This window comes from Sinocyclocheilus grahami, unplaced genomic scaffold (assembly GCF_001515645.1).
Source record: "Sinocyclocheilus grahami isolate Dianchi unplaced genomic scaffold, SAMN03320097.WGS_v1.1 scaffold487.1, whole genome shotgun sequence".
Lineage (NCBI taxonomy): Eukaryota > Metazoa > Chordata > Actinopteri > Cypriniformes > Cyprinidae > Sinocyclocheilus > Sinocyclocheilus grahami.
In genome coordinates, this window is record NW_015505666.1 from 1,545,533 (window position 1) to 1,565,128 (window position 19,596).

Below are 19,596 nucleotides of genomic sequence, written 5' to 3' on the forward strand. Positions count from 1 at the left end.
TCAATTTTTCCTTTCTCTTTGAAGTGTTACAAGCTCTTGGTGCATAAAGAAGATCTGTAAAGTTGCAAAGACTAAAGTCTCAAACCCAAAGAGATATTATTTATAAAAGTTAAGAGTCAACCACGTCTAGTTAAAACGGCTCGTTCTAACACGCCCCCACATGTCTACGTCACGATGTGGGAAGATTTGCATAACGCCCCCCAAATGTTCACGCAAAGAAGGCACTGTGTGTTTCGTTGTGAAAGCGAAACTACTTTGTTTGGCCTTCCAAAAGAGGACGATATCTGCTTCGTCATGCCTAGAGCTGATCCGTGCTGGGCGCTGAGGAAATACATCAACTTCACGCTGTGGATCGCCGGATCGGCTTTCACCGTGGATGAAGTGGAGTCCAGACGAGTCCAGACCGGGGTCGTCACATGTGGTTGCCGCAAGCCCGCCGGCCGCTCCTTCGTCCAATCCGTCGGCCGCGCCGTTCTCAAGTCCCCGGCCGTTCCTCACTCTAGCCCACCGTGTGTTTCATTGTGAAAGCGAAACTGCTTTGTTTGGTCTTCCAAAAGAGGACATTATTTACAACACTGTTCCAGAACAGTTCAACCCAAATATTCATTTGTGTGCAGCACATTTTATGGAGGACTGTTTCCTGATCCTGGAAGAGTAGACTACAATGCCGGCTGTTCTGACTCACAGACTGTAAGTACATTTTCATTTAAAGGATTTGCCACTGATGATTCAAATGCGAGTTTTGAGCAGTGTAGCGTAGCGCTTGTTTGTCATTTCTCCGATCACAAATGCAGACATGGTTTTATATTTACGTGGCGCGATGCAATGCAACGCGTAAAAAGACAGTATAAGTTTTCATGTTTCTGAATTGTCGCTCCGGACGGTCAGGGCATCACAGTATGGTAAGGGTCGTAACTTTTCTGTCACACGCTTGAGGTATTCGGCCAATCACAACGCACTGGATAGCTGGCCAATCAGAGCACACCTCGCTTTTCAGACCGATGAGCTTCAACGCGTTTCAGAAAGGCGGGGCATAGAGGAGAAACAATAATGTACAGTATGTGGAAAATAATGTGTTTTTTGAACTTTAAACCGCATAAACACATTTCATTACACCAAATACACAAAATAACAACATCATATGACCCCTTTAAGATTGCATCAACCAATAAATTCTCAAATAATTGTTCTAAACGTCAGTGTTGTTACTGTAACTAAAAATAATACTATTAAAAATTATTTTTATTAATAAATCTGAAATAAAATGTTACATAAAACTATAAAAGCTTCGAAATGCTGCCTTGGCAACTATAGTAAAATAAGTACTAACATTACTACAACTGAAATAAATTATAAGCTAAAAATGTATTACAATAAAAAAATGAAAACAAAATTAAAATGTAAAAACTAAATTGAATTAAAAATATAATAAATATTACAGTAGCATATAAATAATAAAATAAATAATACCAACAACAACATAAAATATTGTTATTAATAATAATTTTGATATTGTTTATTATAATTTCTACTAGTATTATTAATAGCCCATTTTGATTATTTAGTTATTACCGTTCCAAAACTGAAGAAGAAAACAATAATTAAAATCAATATGTGACCCTGGACCACAAAACCAGTCATAAGTAGCATGGGTATATTTGTAGCAATAGCAAAAAATACATAGTATTGGTCAAAAATTATCGATTTTTCTTTTATGCCAAAAATCATTAGAATATTAAGTAAAGATCATGTTCCATGAAGATATGTTGTAAATTTTCTACTGTAAATATATCAAAACTTAATTTTTGATTAGTAATGTGCTTTGCTAAGAACTTAATTTGGACAACTTTAAAGGCGTTTTTCTCAATATTTAGACTTTTTTGCACCCTTAGATTCCAGATTTTCAAATAGATTTATCTCAGCCAAATATTGTTTATCCTAACAAATATATCCTCCATACATCAATGGAAAGCTTATTTATTCAGCTTTCAGATGATGTATAAATCTCAATTTCAAAAAAATTACACTTATGACTGGTTTTGTGGTCCAGGGTCACATATGCCATTGTACATGTGAGATATTGGATACCTAAACATTAAAATAATCAATATTTGTCAATCTATATTGACCAATCAAGCAGTATACAGTCAGCTGGTGTGAACATTTTTCATTCTTTCAAGTGTGTCAGCAGTACTCACATGCGACTGGATAAATGCAGCAAAGTCCAGAGTGTTGCAAGTTAAAAGCAAAGAAAACAAGAAAAGTTAATTGCACACGCTCACAGGCAAACACAGTTATGTGTGGAATAGCATGCATGCATGCTAAATATACACTCATTTGCTTGATCTCACATTTTAAATCTAAATTCAGAATTATTTACCAAATGATTCTCAATGGCAATGATGAACACACAGTGAGAAGTCTTAAAACATGATATAACAGCACTCTACAGATGATTGTTAACTCAGTGTTTTAATATACTGAAGTTTGCAAATGAGATCCATTTGTATAGTACAACATCTTTTATTGGCTAGTGTGACCAGTGCTACCACCTGCAGTTCATTTGGCTTTTGTGTAAAGCATATTTTTGTGCAAATTAGATTGCTGCAACTTCCCTTGCTAATGAAAGCTCAGTTATTAACTAATGACTTTAAATACAAATGAACAATAGCCTCTTTTATGAACCCCTTTTGTATAAAAGACCTTTTATAAAAGTTGTTTTCATCGAGAGTAATAAACCCCAGTACATGTATCGAATCACAGAGGCTGCCCACCTTGAGCCCTCCCCCATATCTTGTAATTAAGCTGAAGATTAAATATCCCATTTAGAAAATGAATCCAAGCAAAGTAATTGTCCACACGAAAAGCCCCCGTTAGCTTTATTTATCTTCCCCACACAGATTCTTTCTGCCAGATCATGCACTAATACTGTTTTTCTCCTTTATAGTTACAGGCTCTCCTAACCCAGGGAACATTATTATTCTGAGAAATGCACCTAGTGCATAAGTTTTCGCAAAGACTCTGGCGAACACAAATGCAGGATTCACCAGAGGAGGTCTTCAAATCTTGGTTTACTGTGGCCGGCAAACAGCTGTGAAATTGCAGAATTTTATTGCACAATGAGAGCTGTCTTGTTTAGTGGACGGGTTGCTAATGTAAGTGACTGTAACGTGGACTAAAACGGATCATGAAAACAACAAATCAAGAAGTCACGCTGACAGAAACACAAGCACACATACAGTACTGTATACACACACACTGTCTCTATTGTTTCAAATAAAGCTAGATAGTATCTATTGTTAAAAACAAACTTTTGGCTTTCCATTTGCTACTTTTTTATAGATAAAGACAAACATTTGCCTTTCTGAAATATGCTAAGCTAAGGTGCTTGCAGCTAACATAGCATAGCACTACTTAGCCTTAGTATAAGTCTTCAAGATAACACAACACATTTTGCATTTTATTATAAAAAAGAAGTAACAGAATTTCCAATAGAAATAGAATAGAAAATATTCCCAAAACAATGCTCTCATATTTCTAATTTTTTAACAGATTGGTTCCAAACCTGTATTAGCTAACCTGTATTATCTGGCACACAAAGGCTAACCACGTACGTAAACAGCACCTGAACAGCTCTTAAAATGCTTCCATTATCGAACAAATTAGCATGTGTAATTGCATATAAATGATGCAATGTAAGCGATTTGTGTTATTTATATTTATTTACAGAAAAGTCAGAAAGAGAGCTGACAAAAAAAAAAAGTCTTATGTGCACACCAAAAGTTAAATTAATTATTAGCGTAAGTAGATTGCATACAAAATTAATGCAAAGGCGCAAAGAGACTCAGATTTGTGCGGCGATATGAATGATGTGAAATGGGCGATGCATTTGCAGCGAACATGCAATATTCACCTCAATCGCGTTTTTCGCGCAAGTCAAGCTGAAAATTCACACAATGAATTGTCGCGCAAGCCAATCAGTGAAGAACCTATTGATTCATCCAGTTTGACATGCCTGGTTGTATAAGAAAATGTTTTTTATTGTTTTTATTTGCGCAAAAGATGCAAAAAACACCCCACGAGTACCGTGATGCAAATATTTGCTTCGCTTTTGGTGTGTACACCATCATGGTGTGTGCACAGCAAAAGTGAATTTACTTATTCACGCAAGTAGATTACACACAGAGTCAATGCAAAGTCTCACATAGATACAAATTTGCGTTGGAACACACTATATTCGCCTCAATTGCATATTCCGCGGCGAGTCAAGTGGAAAATTCACATGACGCATTGTCGCGCAAGCCAATCAGCAAAGAGCTTATTGACACATCCAGCTTGACACGTCGGGTTGTATCAGAAAATGGATACATTATGAGATGATTTTGTTCATGTAAGTGACACGAAAAACATCCTGCTAGTAATCTAGTGTGATTATGTGATGTGAATATTCATTTTGCTTTTGGTGTGCACACACCATTAGTCTTACAGGCTTTTGGGCATTTGTCAGACTTAGAGACCAGCTAGGCTAGGTTAAACCAGCTAAGACTCGCAAGTCGCAAAACAGCTGGCTTAAGCCATTTTCCTTTCAGCAGGGTTGCAGTTTCTTCCATAAAAAACCAAGGCAGGAAGCCCAGAAAAGTACTTTCCTATAGAGCAGGTACACATGTGACACAATCATGATTGAATCCCACCGCAGGTCATCTGGAAATGAACTCTTCTGCCCATCGCAAGAGAGCCAAAAGACACCCGAACAAACTGCAGTGTCAACTGTTTACAGGAGTTCCACAACAAAAGAGACCATCAAGCTCAGTTCATCCTTCTCATGTCGTGTCTGTTTTCCTCCCACGCCGCTTTCGGCCTTGTGAAGAACTCCTTAACGGCTCCGGGTATGTCTTGTGAGTGGTTGCTATGGAGCTTGTTTTCGTTCTGCTGTATGCTACACAGCTGTGATATTGATCCAATAGAACAATAAAACACAACTTTTCTCTCTTTACTTCAGAGGTGCTTTATTAAAGGTGCAATGGTCTCCTTCAGCATGCCATCAGGGAGGAGACTGCGGAGTCTCCAGGCCAGGACCAGCAGACTGAAGGACAGCTTCATCCATCAGGCTGTCAGTATAAAGGAACAAAAACGAAAGGAGTCATAGCTTCAGAGGAGTGATGACGCATGAGACGAAATGGATGGAAGAAGGTGGAAATTGGACAGGGGAAAAGACAGGAAAATAGTGGCCATAAATTTTGGCATTATACTTGAGGTTTTACAGTGCTCAGTTGCTCTTATGCCCTCAAGGACTTTTAGAGGAAAATAGTGATGCACTGACATTAACATTCTGGTTAATATCCATAAGCTGGCAATTATTTTCATAAAAATGTCAAAAAACTAATTTAGGCATCCCAACATAATGTACATCATGAAAAGGATATTCATTTTATGATTGGCTAAAGATTTCATTTATTATCATTTTTAAAAAGTAACTTTAAATACACATTAGACATTATTTAGACAGCAAAGCTGATCTGCAAATCAGCAATTAGGAGCAATGGCCATAAATAAATAAATAAAAGGATTCCGATAAATGCAGTCTTAGTGAACTTAAGAGATTTTTGGTCACACTTTATTTTAAGGTCTTCATTAATATTACATGTTCTCTGTGCTCTGTTTGGACTTTTACGTTGAAGTGTTTCCTGTGCCTTGTTTGTAATCTGTTTGTAGTCCGTTCGCGTATTGGTTCCCCATGATTAGGTTCCCCAGGTGTTTCCCATTTACCATGCCCCCTTGTTATCTTGTTTAGCTGGTTCTCTTGTGTATAAATTGTGCTTGTGTTCCATTCGTGGTTTGTCAGTCAATGTTCGCGTTCATCCGTCTTTTGTGTTCCCTAGCTTCCAGTGTGACTCCCTGCATTTAGATCCTCGCATCTGCCTGCTCTCTCCTCACGTAAAAACAATTAACAAGCCATTACCTACAACTTTTGCCTCAAACTCCTAATTTGCTGCTTATTAATAGTTAGTAAGGTAGTTTTTAAGTGTAGGTATTGGGTAGGATTAGGGATGTAGACTATGGTCATGCAGAATATGTGCTTTATAAGCACTAATAAATAGCCAATATGTTTATAATAGGCATGCTAATAAGCAACTAGTTAATAGTGAGAATTGTTACCTATACTCCTTACCCTTACCAGATTTATATATATAAAAAAATAAAATAAAAATCTTGTTCAAGTGGCCTTCAAAGTGAGCAGGCTATTCTCATGCTCATTTTCAAAAATAATTCACCCAATGTGTGGCGTGATTGTAGCAGTCAAACTTTCAGTGGAACACAAGGAACTGTCGGAAAGTGACGAGACAAGTTTCGAATGATCAAGGCTACTGGTGGGGTGGAGCAATAGAGGCCATGGAAATGAATCGCGGGCGCTGCCTCGCTGTTTATGGCAAGCTCACAGGTGGTGGTTTATTTGAATGTACAAACAAACACATGTACACAAACACAAGCATGCCTACACAGCCTCCCCTGGCTTTCTTCTCAGTCATTAGATGTCAGCGAACAGCCCTGGGGGAGACGCTCACCTATTTCTATCAGCTCTCATTAGGAGCATTGAGGACATGAAAGAGCAGCCGTTTCTTGCCACTGCCTGAATATGACAGGAAGGAAGGACCCGACTCGAACTTCTCTGACAATACAGCACTGAAGGGGAGGAGAGGATATGTCCTCACTTTCATATCCTTTCACTCTTTTTTTCGATCGTGATAGATTTCGGCAGTGTAAGAACAACAGTGGTGTATAATCTCCCTTGATTTACGGATACTTGACTTTGAATGGAAACTGATGTCAAAGAGGCTGTGTATTAGACACAGAGTACTTAACTTTCCCTTTGAAAACAATCCAAAAACCAGAAACTAAGTGTTGCTTGCTAAGGAAAACATCACTATTGCTAAAATTGTGGCTTATGGATTTGAACAAACCCCTCAAACCATGCAACTTGATGACAAAATTTGTGCTATTACAAAAATATAAAATATAATAAAAACACACTACCGTGCAAAGTTAACATTTTTTTATGTTTTCACCTACAGTAGCTTTTATTTGATAAAACAAACCAGGAATAAAATAAAATAAAATAAAATAAAATCATTCACAATTTAAGGTTATAAAAATAGTTTTTATTGTTTTTTATAAGAAGCCTCATATGCTCACTGCATTAATTTGGTCAAAAATGCAGAAAAAAACTGTAATATTGTGTAAAAAAAAAAAAAAAAAAAAAAAATGTTATTATGTTTGTGAAAGAAGCCCCTTTTTTCACCAAGACTGCATTTATTTGGTCAAAAACACAGTAAATACAGTAAAAGCAGTAACATTGTTTCCAAAACAAAACAAAACTTAACAGTTTGTGGTCAGACTTTCTAATGTTTTTGAAAGCCTCTTATGCTCACGAAGACTGCTCTTACTTGATAAATAATGCTGAAAATTTGAAAATATTTTTATAATTTAAACAACTGTCTTTGTTTTAACACATTTTAAAGTGGAATTAATTCCTGTGATAGCAGAACCAAATTTTCAGCAATCATTACTTTGAAATACATGTTAGGTTTTACTGTAACTTTTTATCAATTTAATGAAACCTTGCTGAATAAAATTTCTTTCAAAATAAAAATACCAGCTCTTATGTCTGCAGCTGACAAGTGGCTTTCAGTGTGGAAAAAAATAAATACAGAGGGAAACTGTAGAAAGTGAAGTGAAGTGACATGTGGCAAAGTATGGTGACCCATACTCAGAATTAGTGCTCTGCATTTAACCCATCCTAAGTGCACACACACAGCAGTGAACACACACACCGTGAACACACAGCTAGAGAAGTGGGCAGCCATTTTTCTGCGGCGCCCGGGGAGCAGTTGGGGGTTCAGTGCCTTGCTCAAGGGCACCTCAGTCGTGGTATTGAAAGTGGAAGAGAGCGCTGTATATTCTCTCCCCCCACCTACAATTCCTGCCAGACCTGAGACTCGAACTCACAACCTTCGGGTTACGAGTCCTAGTCTCTAACCATTAGGCCACGACTTCCACTTCCTAGTAAGAGAGATAGATGGGGTCACACTCTCTAGAGTGCAAACATGTAGTACAAAGATATCTACAAAGAGCACTTAACTAACTGGAACTATCTCTCTCTTTTTCTACATGAGACTCATCTTTGTTAGTGCAAGGTCAAAGCGAAATGAAAGACAATCAGAACCCAGCAGTATTAATGATGCACAGACAAACAAACACATATTCCTCGCCATCTATCAACACTTTAGTGCGAGACACAATTATTCCAATTAAAAGTGCAGAGAGTGAGAATGGGTGTAACTGTGAAGCAACAAAATATGGCCAGTGTTTCAGCTCCGGGTGCCAAAAAAATACACAGAAACTGAGCAATTCAACTGCTGTGGGGAGGGTTTGTCCTGGACATAATAGAACAGAGAGACACCAGCACTGCCCATAAAAAACGGTCCAGAGACAATTACTAGCAGGTCCTAGAGGGAACCTCTGGACTTTTTCCCATTTGTGAGATTGCAGTGCTACAGGTGAACACTCCACCATAATAAATCACCTATAATCCCACAGAAGACTGATGTCAAAGCCAGAACAGGAATCAGGGCAAATCTGTTCTTTAATACTTTTCCAATACTTCAAGCCCCCTTAACCGAGAGTGGATCTTAAGTCAACACCATCCAATAGAACTCATCTTTACAGAAAGGGCCGGCGTAAAACCACTTGCCCGTTGTATGATTTAGCATGTGGAAACACAGAACAGTGTTGGACAGAGTGGTTCACCAAGATTAATTTCAAAATCCCTCTAAACAATCGTATTACAATTTTTTCTTACAGGGATCAATGTATCTCTGGCACTATAAAATATAATAAAAAGATAAGAGGAAGATTTTTCCTCAAATAATTTATATATAAATACATGGACAGTACTTTTGGGAAATATGTTTAAAATTTTACTTTCATACATTCACACCAGTAGGTGTCAGTATAAAACCAAAGAGACTGTACACTAAATTGTATAATCTAACGTGCCTTGAAGGATTGTGATGGCAAATCTATCACAGTGTCTCTTATTCAGTTAGTGCCTGTTCCAAAAATGCGAGTAAATAATCAGCGGTAGCGAGATTTGTCTTCATATGACAATAATAAAAATAAACAATGCCCCACTAGAATGATGCAAAGAAGCAAGAAAAAGAAACAAGGCTTTCCCAGACACCCAACATGCTTACTGCTTTTCCCAGAGAGAAAACATCTGGGAAACCCCTCTATTTCTCTTCAAGCTTCCATCATCCTAGTGGGCAATTCCCAATTTTCTTCAGCCTTGCCGTGCAGTGGAAACTATGAAAAATGAATGTACGCCGTATGGTAGGTAAACAGCACAAGGAAACAAGATTTATCCATGCGGAAAATCCATTTTGCCCGGTTTCCAATAAACAGCAGCGCTATCAAATGAATAGGTCACAGTAGCCATTCCCCTTGTGTGGTTTCACCATAGTGAAAATGCTGCAAAAGAGGTACTATAGACTGAGAAGGCGCAGACATATGTAGATGTATATAGAAAGAGACTGAAGAAAGGCCAGCCTCATCAGACTCTCAATGGACCTTGCTGTGTTTTCTGCCACTTGCTGAAGTATAGTAATCTATGTGCAGTATAGAGGGGTTATTCTGTCGGTGGGAAAAATTGCAATATAATGCAGCACTTGCATTCAACACTAGAATAAAGACCACAAAAAAATGGCACGAACTGTGGTTTATTCACTGTGCCACAGTAATCTAGCACTTTTATTTCGTCAAGCAAGCCCACGCTGAGACACAGCCACAGAAAGCAAGCAAACAGGAAGTACTGAAAACATTTGATTCCACCTCTTAGTTTCAAACACATATCTCTAAAACAAATTATTTTTCTCCAAATGTTTTTTTCCATTTTCTTTTATCTTTCTCTCTGAATGGTAAAACAGCACTCGACTATTGTATTAAAAACCAGGGCTGAACCGATGGCATCACCTCAAAGCTCAAACAGAGATATTCTGCAAAAATCTACAGTATCTCCCCTGGGACATCCATATATACAGGCTTGGATGGTGATAAAAAATGGGCAGGGGCACAACTAGGGTAAAACTCCCATATCTCAAGCTTGCAAATGAAGCATGATGTGCAAAGCCTGGTTTGTGTTGTCTTTTCCTACAATTTTCCTGCATGCTTGCTTTCTTTTCTGCCCCATCGTTGGTCTCAGAGTTCCTTGAAAAACTAGAGACCTGATAAAACAAAGACAAGAAAAGCTGCCAAGCAAAGAAAGTGGAATACATGAATCTCAACTGAAACGATGACAAACAATTCAACAAATTCCATGCATTTTCATTAGAAATAGAATAGTTTTCATAGAATATTATACATGTTCGAGAAGAATAATCAAGTTCAGTAGAATTACTTTCAACGCATCTTCATCTAGTTTCTTGACTCTGCTCAACGACTACAAATGAAGGAACGGCCTTGCAACACTGGTGCAAACTGGTACAGCAATTTAATGCAAATCAGACCAAAGGTTACTCTTTAAGTAACTTAATTTAAAAGAAATCATTTCAAATTACTGGCTAGGGAAGCAAGGATCTGTATTCTCAGCAGTAAAGTTTTAATTTTTCCATATTTCTGCACTAATAAAGTCCTGCCAGAATGAGTCCTAAAACCCAGAAACAAGTATTTTTGCACTTTTGGTTCCATCCTTCCAACATCCATTTTTTTTTTCATTAAATGCCTGAAATTAGGTCTGTGGTTAACACAAGCTCAAGATATTGTCACATTTTATTCTACAACATTTCAGTAATACCACACTCATTATGTTTTTTAAGCTTCTTATGTGTCTCAAAAAGGTGGTTGGTAGGGATGTAACGATTACCGGTTTGACGATAAATCATGATAAAATTCCCCACGGTTAGTATTACCGTTTCATATTTTAATTATCATTATAACCGTATTCGATTACCGCGATTTGAACAACTTATGATAAATAAATATTGTAGCATAAAGCACAGTTTTAAGTAGCAGTCTCATGTGCGCACATCACGCAGAGTAGTTTAGTTTTGTGTGAAAAGACGGCAGAAAAGCTGGGAGGTTTTAAAAGAGTGCCAAGGGCATAGGCGCCGATCCCTGAGCACCCACGGAAAAACACGAGATAGTCTCCGTTCATTTTAACCAGTAAGAAATTGATTGCAGCTTTTACAACTTTATTCTCGTTTTCATAGTTCATTTGAAGCTGTTTTTGTTGTTATTTTAATGGCAAATGTCAAGAGTGCATTATTGTAATATGAGAGGGTGCCAGCACGAATCCCATATATATATATATATATATATATATATATATATATATATATATATATATATATATATATTGATCATGGCTCTGCGCTGATCAGATTACGTGTGCGCCCTCAAACTTTGTCCTGTGTACACGCGAATAAGTGTTTATTGTAAACAGGTATTTATTAAATCATTTTATTTAGTGAAGCGCAACCCTAATACAAAGAATGTGTGTATTATTTGGTAACTAATGTATTTGCAGTTCGTGTGATTCACTTCGCAATTGGGGGTTGGGCACCCACCAGCATAAACATAAATCGGGAATTATACAAATAAATATATGAATTAATTAATTATATGAATGTATCTCTGAAGGTTCTGACTGTCTTCAGAAAAGATTCAATGGCATTTTGTTTTCATCTTCGCTCCATGTAATACCTAAAGAAGTGTTCTTAATTGCAATGCTGCTTTCTCTACGGAGTTCACGGGAAACAGCTCTAATTCACCATTTCCATAAGCGCCACATGCTGTTATAGAGTAGATTTACAGAGACTTACATTTACATTCATCTTGTGTGCAGTTTTTGTCTTGCCAAAAAACGGACCACATTTGCATGCCCTATTGTAGCCTAAATGTTGACCAGTTGATGAAAAACAAAATAATGGATTCTTCACATTTAAACAATTCAGATAAGTTATCTAGAATTATTTATGGAGCAGATAAAATACATATAATCATTAATTAATCCATTATCATTTTGACTTAAGCCTTTTCTTTATTTAAAGACTGAAATGTGAGGTTGACCTTTTTATGAAACTTTTTCAAAGTTATTTGAACATTTACATTAGATATTTGAACATGCCATGTTAAACATTGGTAATGTTATTGTTTTAATGATTATGCAAACAAAAATAATTTTGTTTGTTGATTTTAAATATAAAACTTGAAGTGATTTATGTGTCAGTACTTTTTGAAAATTTCCAGCACATTTTAACAATACAGTGATAATACTGATAAACCGTGATAATTTTGGTCACTATAATCGTGATAAGAAATGTTCATACCATTACATCCCTAGTGGTTGGTAGCAAATGGCTAAATGGAATTACAGAGGTTGCCGGGACACTAAACATCATCACACCGAACAGGTAAACTCATCTACTCACTAGTCCGCTTTTATATCCTCGTTGTATTTACACTTGCACTCTTACAAACCATTCTAACTCAAACTTTCCAGCTTGTTGATTATAAATCAAGAAAGACTTTTCAGAAGCTTAATGCTGAAGTTGAAGTCATTTGACCTTTGTGTAGTTCATTTGTAGCCGAACATTTGCTTTTTAAAAAAAAACCTTGATTTTTGGCATTTAAGCCTTTATTTAGATAGGACAGTCTAATGACAGGAAGAGACGTGGGAGAGAGGGGGTTGGGATCAGGAAAGGTCCACGAGCTGGAATTGGAGCTGGAACTCGAGACGCCTGTAGCGCAATGCTGCTATATGTCGGCGAGCTGCCCACAAGGATCAGCACTGACAACTTTTGCTTTTTACTTCATTTTTTAATTCATAAAGTGATGATCATTTATGAATATTACCTTGATGAATAAAATGTATAAGAATCATAAACTTTTGTTTGTCACAGAGCTTATGTTCTGCAATGATCCAAAAGCTAATGGAAAAATCCTTTTGGATTTTTTTCCCGAGGGACCAAGGTGATGCTAACTTCTGGGTTGGCCTATGAAAATGTGTCATTCCATGCATAATTTTTCGGCTAATTCATCTGACTTTTTGGAACCAGAGTGAAGTAAGCTTGAAAACCAAATAACTTTTTTAACTTATTTAAACCATCAGGTAGCACTGTCACACTTATGTCCACACACAAAATATGGTTGACCAAGACCATGGTGGCAATGCACATTAGTAGGACTAAGTTAATGTCAAAGAGCATTACAAATGGAAGGTCTTACCTTTCCAATTAACCTGGGGAAGGGGGCTCTCTGGTTCTCTGGGACAAACATGGGGGGCACCAGCAGGGATCTTTTGGATCGGTATGACATCATGTCTGATAGACCCAGGATCTCCTAAACAAGGACAAAAATGTGAAAATAGTTCAAATGTAAGAAATACAAGTGTTGAGGTATGTGCCACTCTACTTTAATACCAAATATAACATATTCAGAGGTAATTTGACATTTAACTGACCATTTTATCCAAAGGGACTTCCAGTACACTTATTACAGAAACATCCACTGGGCTAAGTGTTTTGCTTGAGGGGACAATGGTGATGGATCATAAATCACCCCTAGGAGGGTTTTAACCTACAACCTTTCAGTTGCCATTCTAGTTCTTTAACCACTATGCTATTATACACCACATTAGTCCCATAATGTTATGAATACTTCATAAAATCAATGTAAATCCCTTCATGAAGGACACTACCAACTCTTACACCGCACACATCCATATAATGTTATATGAATGGATAGAAAAACAGCCACAATATATCCTATTAGATACATGAGGGTTACTGAACTATGCAGACACCTGATAGCGCTAATATAAAACTCTGGCAAGCACATCGATACAAACAAGCCACGTTGTGCTCTTACCAAAGTCATTAAAAGTGGTCATTACAGCAGTTCTGTGGTTTGCCATTGCTTCCCTTATTTAGATAGAAGCTTAATTTAAAGCCATGTCCTATTTCAGATACTTAAACTGAGCAAATATTGTCGCAAGCTTTCCTTCTGCGGCTCTTAAATTGAGTTGAGTGGAGACTGAGCCTTAAAGAGAAAAAAAGTGACATTAAAAAATATGGGAGAGTGTACAGTCAGCCAGTCATTATTGCAAAATATCACTTTTTTATGTCATGCTGATGGGGTTTATTTTGCGATAATGACCGCCTGACTGTACATTATCTGGCTTATTATGCTGCCACACACACCAAATAAGTGAATGCATAGAAATGAAATATTGATTTTAGTTAAAATAATTTTATCAAACAAAGAAAAAAAGAGCACAGAGAGACATTAATACTGTCTCCTACACCGGTTGCCATGGGTAATGGTCAATTATATAGTTAAGTAGTCATTATGGAAAATATTTGACCAGAGAATGTCACAACTGACCAATCAGAATAAAGTATTCCAGATAAAATGGATATAAAAATGCAGAACATGCAATCCGAGCCTCAGATCTCATCCCATCTAAGGTGTATAAATGCAGCAAATGTGTTTTTCCGTGGGTTTCAGGCTTCCATGTGACTACTGAAGTTTATTAGCATCTCAATTCAATAACCAAGCTAATCAGCGTCTCTCATGTTACCCTCTCTGATCTGTTCTTTCTTCCTCGCCATTTTGTTCTATTCTCTTTTCTTTGTCAACACTGTTGCAATTAGAGTCCCTAAGGGCAATTAGATGACAGCACAAATTATATTTGTCACTCAGCATTGACAGCAGGGTGAAAGGAATATATTAGCATGGTGGCAATGGCCCGTGCAAGATCCCACTGGCCCTAGACGGCCATATGGCACGAGTAAATGGCCCTATAACGTCTTTTGATGAACTGGCTCAAAATGCTTCCCGCAAACCAATAGGTCAAGGCTTAGCTAATTAGCATGCTCAAGCTAGGTCCTTCTGGTGGATCCTGAAACGGCATCATCTGGAACTGCATTTTTCACAATCCTCTGATAAATATTTTTTTCCAGGATTTTCAGGAAGGTTCAAGAGTATTTATTTAAAACAGAAAACCTTTGTAACACTAAGAGGGAGAAAAGAAAAAATATATACTGAGCCCAACTTTTTGAATGGTATAGCATCTTATACATTAAAAAAATATTAAAATATTATTTTGATACTTTTGACATCACAGCTCGAGAGAGAGAGAAACTTCTTAAGATGTTACAATGAAATGATTGGCTTTTCAGAAAAATTATCTAAAAATCAAAACAAGATAAATGTACTTGAGAAGCAACACTGCACAAGTCTAGAAAATAATTGTTTTCATTGGTTGTATCTTGAATATAAATGTATTTTGTCTTTTAAATTGTGTATTTTGTCTGCTAAGTCAATACATTTAAATGTTAACTTGTTTATAACAGATGGGGGAAAATAGTATTAAGATACCTTTTCTGAAAACAAGTTTTTATGCAATGCTGCTTCTAAAGTAAATGTATCTTATTTGAAGAACCTTCAGACATTTAACTTTTTTCGCAGTGTAGCTGAACAAGTTCCAGGAAGTTGTGTGCTAGTCAAGCAACTGCCATTGAGAATGTGAATGCTAACGGATATCTTTCCCAAACCATTACAGACCACCTTGTTCTCAACAAATCAGTCATTTTCAAAGTTTTGGTATCTCAAATATAAAATGCATTTTGAGCTGATTGCAGTACAGTAGTGAAATATAAATGGTCAAATGCAGAGAAAAAAATTACAGTACATTAGCAAACCACATTATAATCTAAATGGCCCATCTTGATCTGCCCGGACAGAAGATTCCATTTGTGAAATGGATACATCACACCACCATCTCTGGGGACAGCCTGAGCTATTAATGTGAGGAAGAGTGTCTCGAGTACTTTTCAGCCTGATATATATCAAGACTGATGGGTGACATTTTTCAGGTTATTTCCCTGCAAAACTGAAAAATTTTCATAAATCCCCATGGATCAGTCTTAATAGCATTTCATAGTTCAAAAAATCTGTTCTTGAAATGAATTATTAAAGGCTCCTGTTGTTTTGATGTCATTAGCAGATACACACCACTGTTTCTCTCCAAAATCTCCCTTTATTGAGGGAATTACTTTCACCGTCCTGCTGTCATGAGCAAAAGAACGCCATCAAACACAGAGATGAATTTTATTATCAGAGCAACTGCGGTATTAATAGCCTTACAATGCTTTATAGTAAACAGAGGGGGAAAAGATTCTGATATTTCTGTTTGTACAGCAAGGTTTTAGATACCTTTTTTATGCTTCACATAAGCAGCCTTTCAGCTGACTTGAAGCTGAGGACACGGCAACAGCATGCCGCCACACAGATCCCAGCATGCATCTGAACTCATTACAACAGTGAACCTATCTGAGCTGCATTACAAGGCAGAACGAGGAGAAGGAGGGAGAAAGAGGAAGGGCAAAAAAGAATGTCACCGCGTACCAACTGGAAAACAGCAGCTACAGTGACTACATAGTTTGTCAAGGTTGGAAAAGTACCACTAAGAAGGCTCTTTTTGTCAATCCAGTCGTTTTTTATGCTTCTATTTCCATCTATTACTATCTCTTTTGCTCCTGTTCTCCAAATTCCAACCCGCTAAGCATGCACTCCACAGACAGAGAGATACCCTTGACAAGCTATTTATTGTGTCCTACTCGTATGTCATTGTTTGTTGGGCGGGAAACCGTTGGGGTGCGGTCACAAACTTTCCATTTGCATTGGAAGCACAGTGTGTTCTGTCCTTGCTGCATGTCTTTGGTCAGGCGTAGCTGCGGTGGAGTGATGGGGGAATGTGAGAGGCTGGATTCAGAGCTGCTGGAGCCCAAAGGCTGTCAGGATGACAGAGTGTACAAAGGTGGAATAGAACGGACGGAATAAAGTAATTTGTTTGAATCGCTCTGACATCATTCATGGCCACATAATGCGACACATCATCATAACCTGGCTGCATTTGATACTCGCACTCAAAGATGGTGCAAACTAATCTATGCACACATATATCGCACACCTTTAAAGGTGGTTCAGTATTTCATAATCAGAGCAATTTGTTTTATATTATTAGTTTTCGATGCAAGTGAGGTACATTTTATCTGGAATACTTTATTCTGATTGGTCAGTTGTGACATTCTCTGGTCAAATATTTTCCATAATGACTACTTAACTATATAATTGACCATCACCCATGGCAACCGGTGTAGGAGACAGTATTAATGTCTCTCTGTGCTCTTTTTTTCTTTGTTTGATAAAATTATTTTAACTAAAATAAGCTTTTGGTTTACATCTGTTAATGTATCAATTAAAATAATAATCGCATTAATAGAATTACCTTCTATTTGTAAAGTATATTACTGCATTATTAAAAAGTCTGCAAATTACTGTCTATTAGTGAGTCACTAAATATTTCACTCAATTCATTCAGAAATATTGATTCACTCAGAACTGAAACAAGCAAGTCATTGAATCGTTCACTATTCAATATTTTTTACACCAATATTTAAAATGTCATGGTCCTAAAGCGAGAGTTCACCCAAAAATGGGAAATCTGTCAATCTGTCCATCTGCCAAGTCTCTCATGTTGTCCCAAACCTGCATGGTTTTCTTTTTGAAAATTAAAGAAGATTTGGACCCCGCCATTCTTCAAAATATCTTATATGTTCATTAAGTCGTACAGTTTTGGAATGACATGAGGATTTCATTTTGGGGTCTCTTTTAAAGGGTGCTTATTAAAACTACACTTCTATGGAAATGCAACATTATCATTGGTGTAATGATTCAAACTCATAATCATACCTGAATCACCTTTCAGAGATTGCTTTAAAGTTTATGTGTCCTTCAGCCGTTGTACTGAAACTTATGTCAGAACAGCATCATATCAGTCCCTTCACCTTGGCTGAGAGCACATTTCCATGAGAAAGTAACCAATATGTCCTCCCATCATAAGGGGAGTTTATGTTATTCTCATCCGCTACATAAGGAGCATAAGTGACAGAGTGACGGGTATTACGGTGAAGATGAAACATCTCCCTCAACTCATCAACTCGCCGCAGTGAGCGATGGAGAGAACGAGAGAGACTGATGGAACTTTAAGAACCTTCTCTGTTGGAAAAATGAAGGTCTGCGTTGAGGTTATTGATGAACTCCTTTGCCACTCTTCCCCGCTGCATTCTCAAGGACAGAAAAACGCACCGCACCGCTCTGAGAACAGAGCGCAAGGTCTGTTGTATGCGTTCGCTACGCCTTCCCTCTGCCAGTGATGAACACTGTTGGCTAGAGTGTGCTGACATGCTGAAAAAAAGATAGTCATGAATCTTTAATGTTTCCTGTTCATAAATTACAGAGGTACAATCATCCCTGCTTCGGCTTTCTCCGCTCTGTGAGCTAGTTTGAGCTCTCATTAATAACTGAAACAGGGCAGCTTAAAGATTAGTGGCATACGAATCCCAGCCGTAGAGTACATTGCACTGCTGAGCTGCATTGAGGATTACGGTTTTTGAAATTCTTCCCACCATTTAGCAAATAAATTATGTGCGTTAAGCAGTTTTAATATGTTTTAGCGTATCTTCAATCCCTGCAATCATCTGACGGCTCATGGTTAGCTCCTTGCACGGAACTGAACCAGCAAATTTTCGGTTAACAGCTCTGAGCCTCAAACATTACACCACCCCACCTGCCTTTTGAAAATTATGGTCAAAACTGCAATGCAAGCAACTTTAACATCATAAAATGAGCTGCTGGCTTATGGGAACCAAAGTTCAAGCCTGACCTGGATCATGCCCTAATTTAATTTCCCCTCTCTCACTCATGCTTCCCTGTCTACACTTGACTGTCAAAAAAAAAAAAAAAATAATTAAAATAAAATGTACTAGACTTACATTGCTAAAGCTATAAAATAAAAATGACTAATTAAAGGTTTACAATATACAATAAAATATCCACAATAAGAGAGAGAATAAATAATATTAATATATACTGAAAATAATAATGGTAATATGTTTGAATGACACTTGTGATACTTGTAGTAAAATATATTTGTATGTAAGAAGACAGGCAAGATTTTTGCAACAGTATTTTTTTAATCCATCTCAAAGGTTTCCATGATTGCCCCCAGAACTGTCAAAACCTGTGAAAGACAAACAAGCTACGGTGTCTCATTAAAGAGAGAGGTGACATGGAGAGTGTTTCTCAACCACAGCGTTGATTGTTTTGAGTTTCAAAGTAAATCACTGTAATAATGGCTATTTTAGTAACATTAATAATGCTGCTGCTAATGGTGTGGTGTTGAAGAAGGGGCACTTGAATCTTAATGGATGAGCTGTGAGAGTTCCCAAGACAAAAGTTGGTTTATATTAACTGAAAAAAAAAACATCTGTTAGCATTCCCAATCATCTCAAAGGCACTCGTTTGGCTGCTGTGGGTTCCCTAAAATGTAGATGGCATACCATTCTGGGAACACATTTTTTAAGGCAATCACCTAATGCCAATGTGAATAATAACTTTGGAGCCACAGGAAAATTATGGCCTGACATACTAAGAGTACTGATATGTATACACACACACACACACACACACACACACACA

At 37.3% G+C, this 19,596-nt stretch overlaps 1 protein-coding gene across 1 annotated transcript in view; it reads right to left on the reverse strand.

Moving 5' to 3' along the window:
• LOC107553949 (cadherin-13-like) overlaps positions 1-17,592 on the reverse strand; it is a 208,777-nt gene extending 191,185 nt beyond the window's left edge. The window contains exons 1-5 of the mRNA XM_016236293.1: positions 17,546-17,592; positions 16,922-17,003; positions 16,725-16,847; positions 13,279-13,392; positions 2,199-2,204 (exon numbers count right to left, since the gene is read on the reverse strand). Of these exons, the coding sequence (XP_016091779.1) occupies positions 2,199-2,204; positions 13,279-13,392; positions 16,725-16,847; positions 16,922-17,003; positions 17,546-17,592 (372 nt within the window). The remainder of the gene's footprint in view (positions 1-2,198; positions 2,205-13,278; positions 13,393-16,724; positions 16,848-16,921; positions 17,004-17,545) is intronic.
• Positions 17,593-19,596: the final 2,004 nt, after the last annotated feature.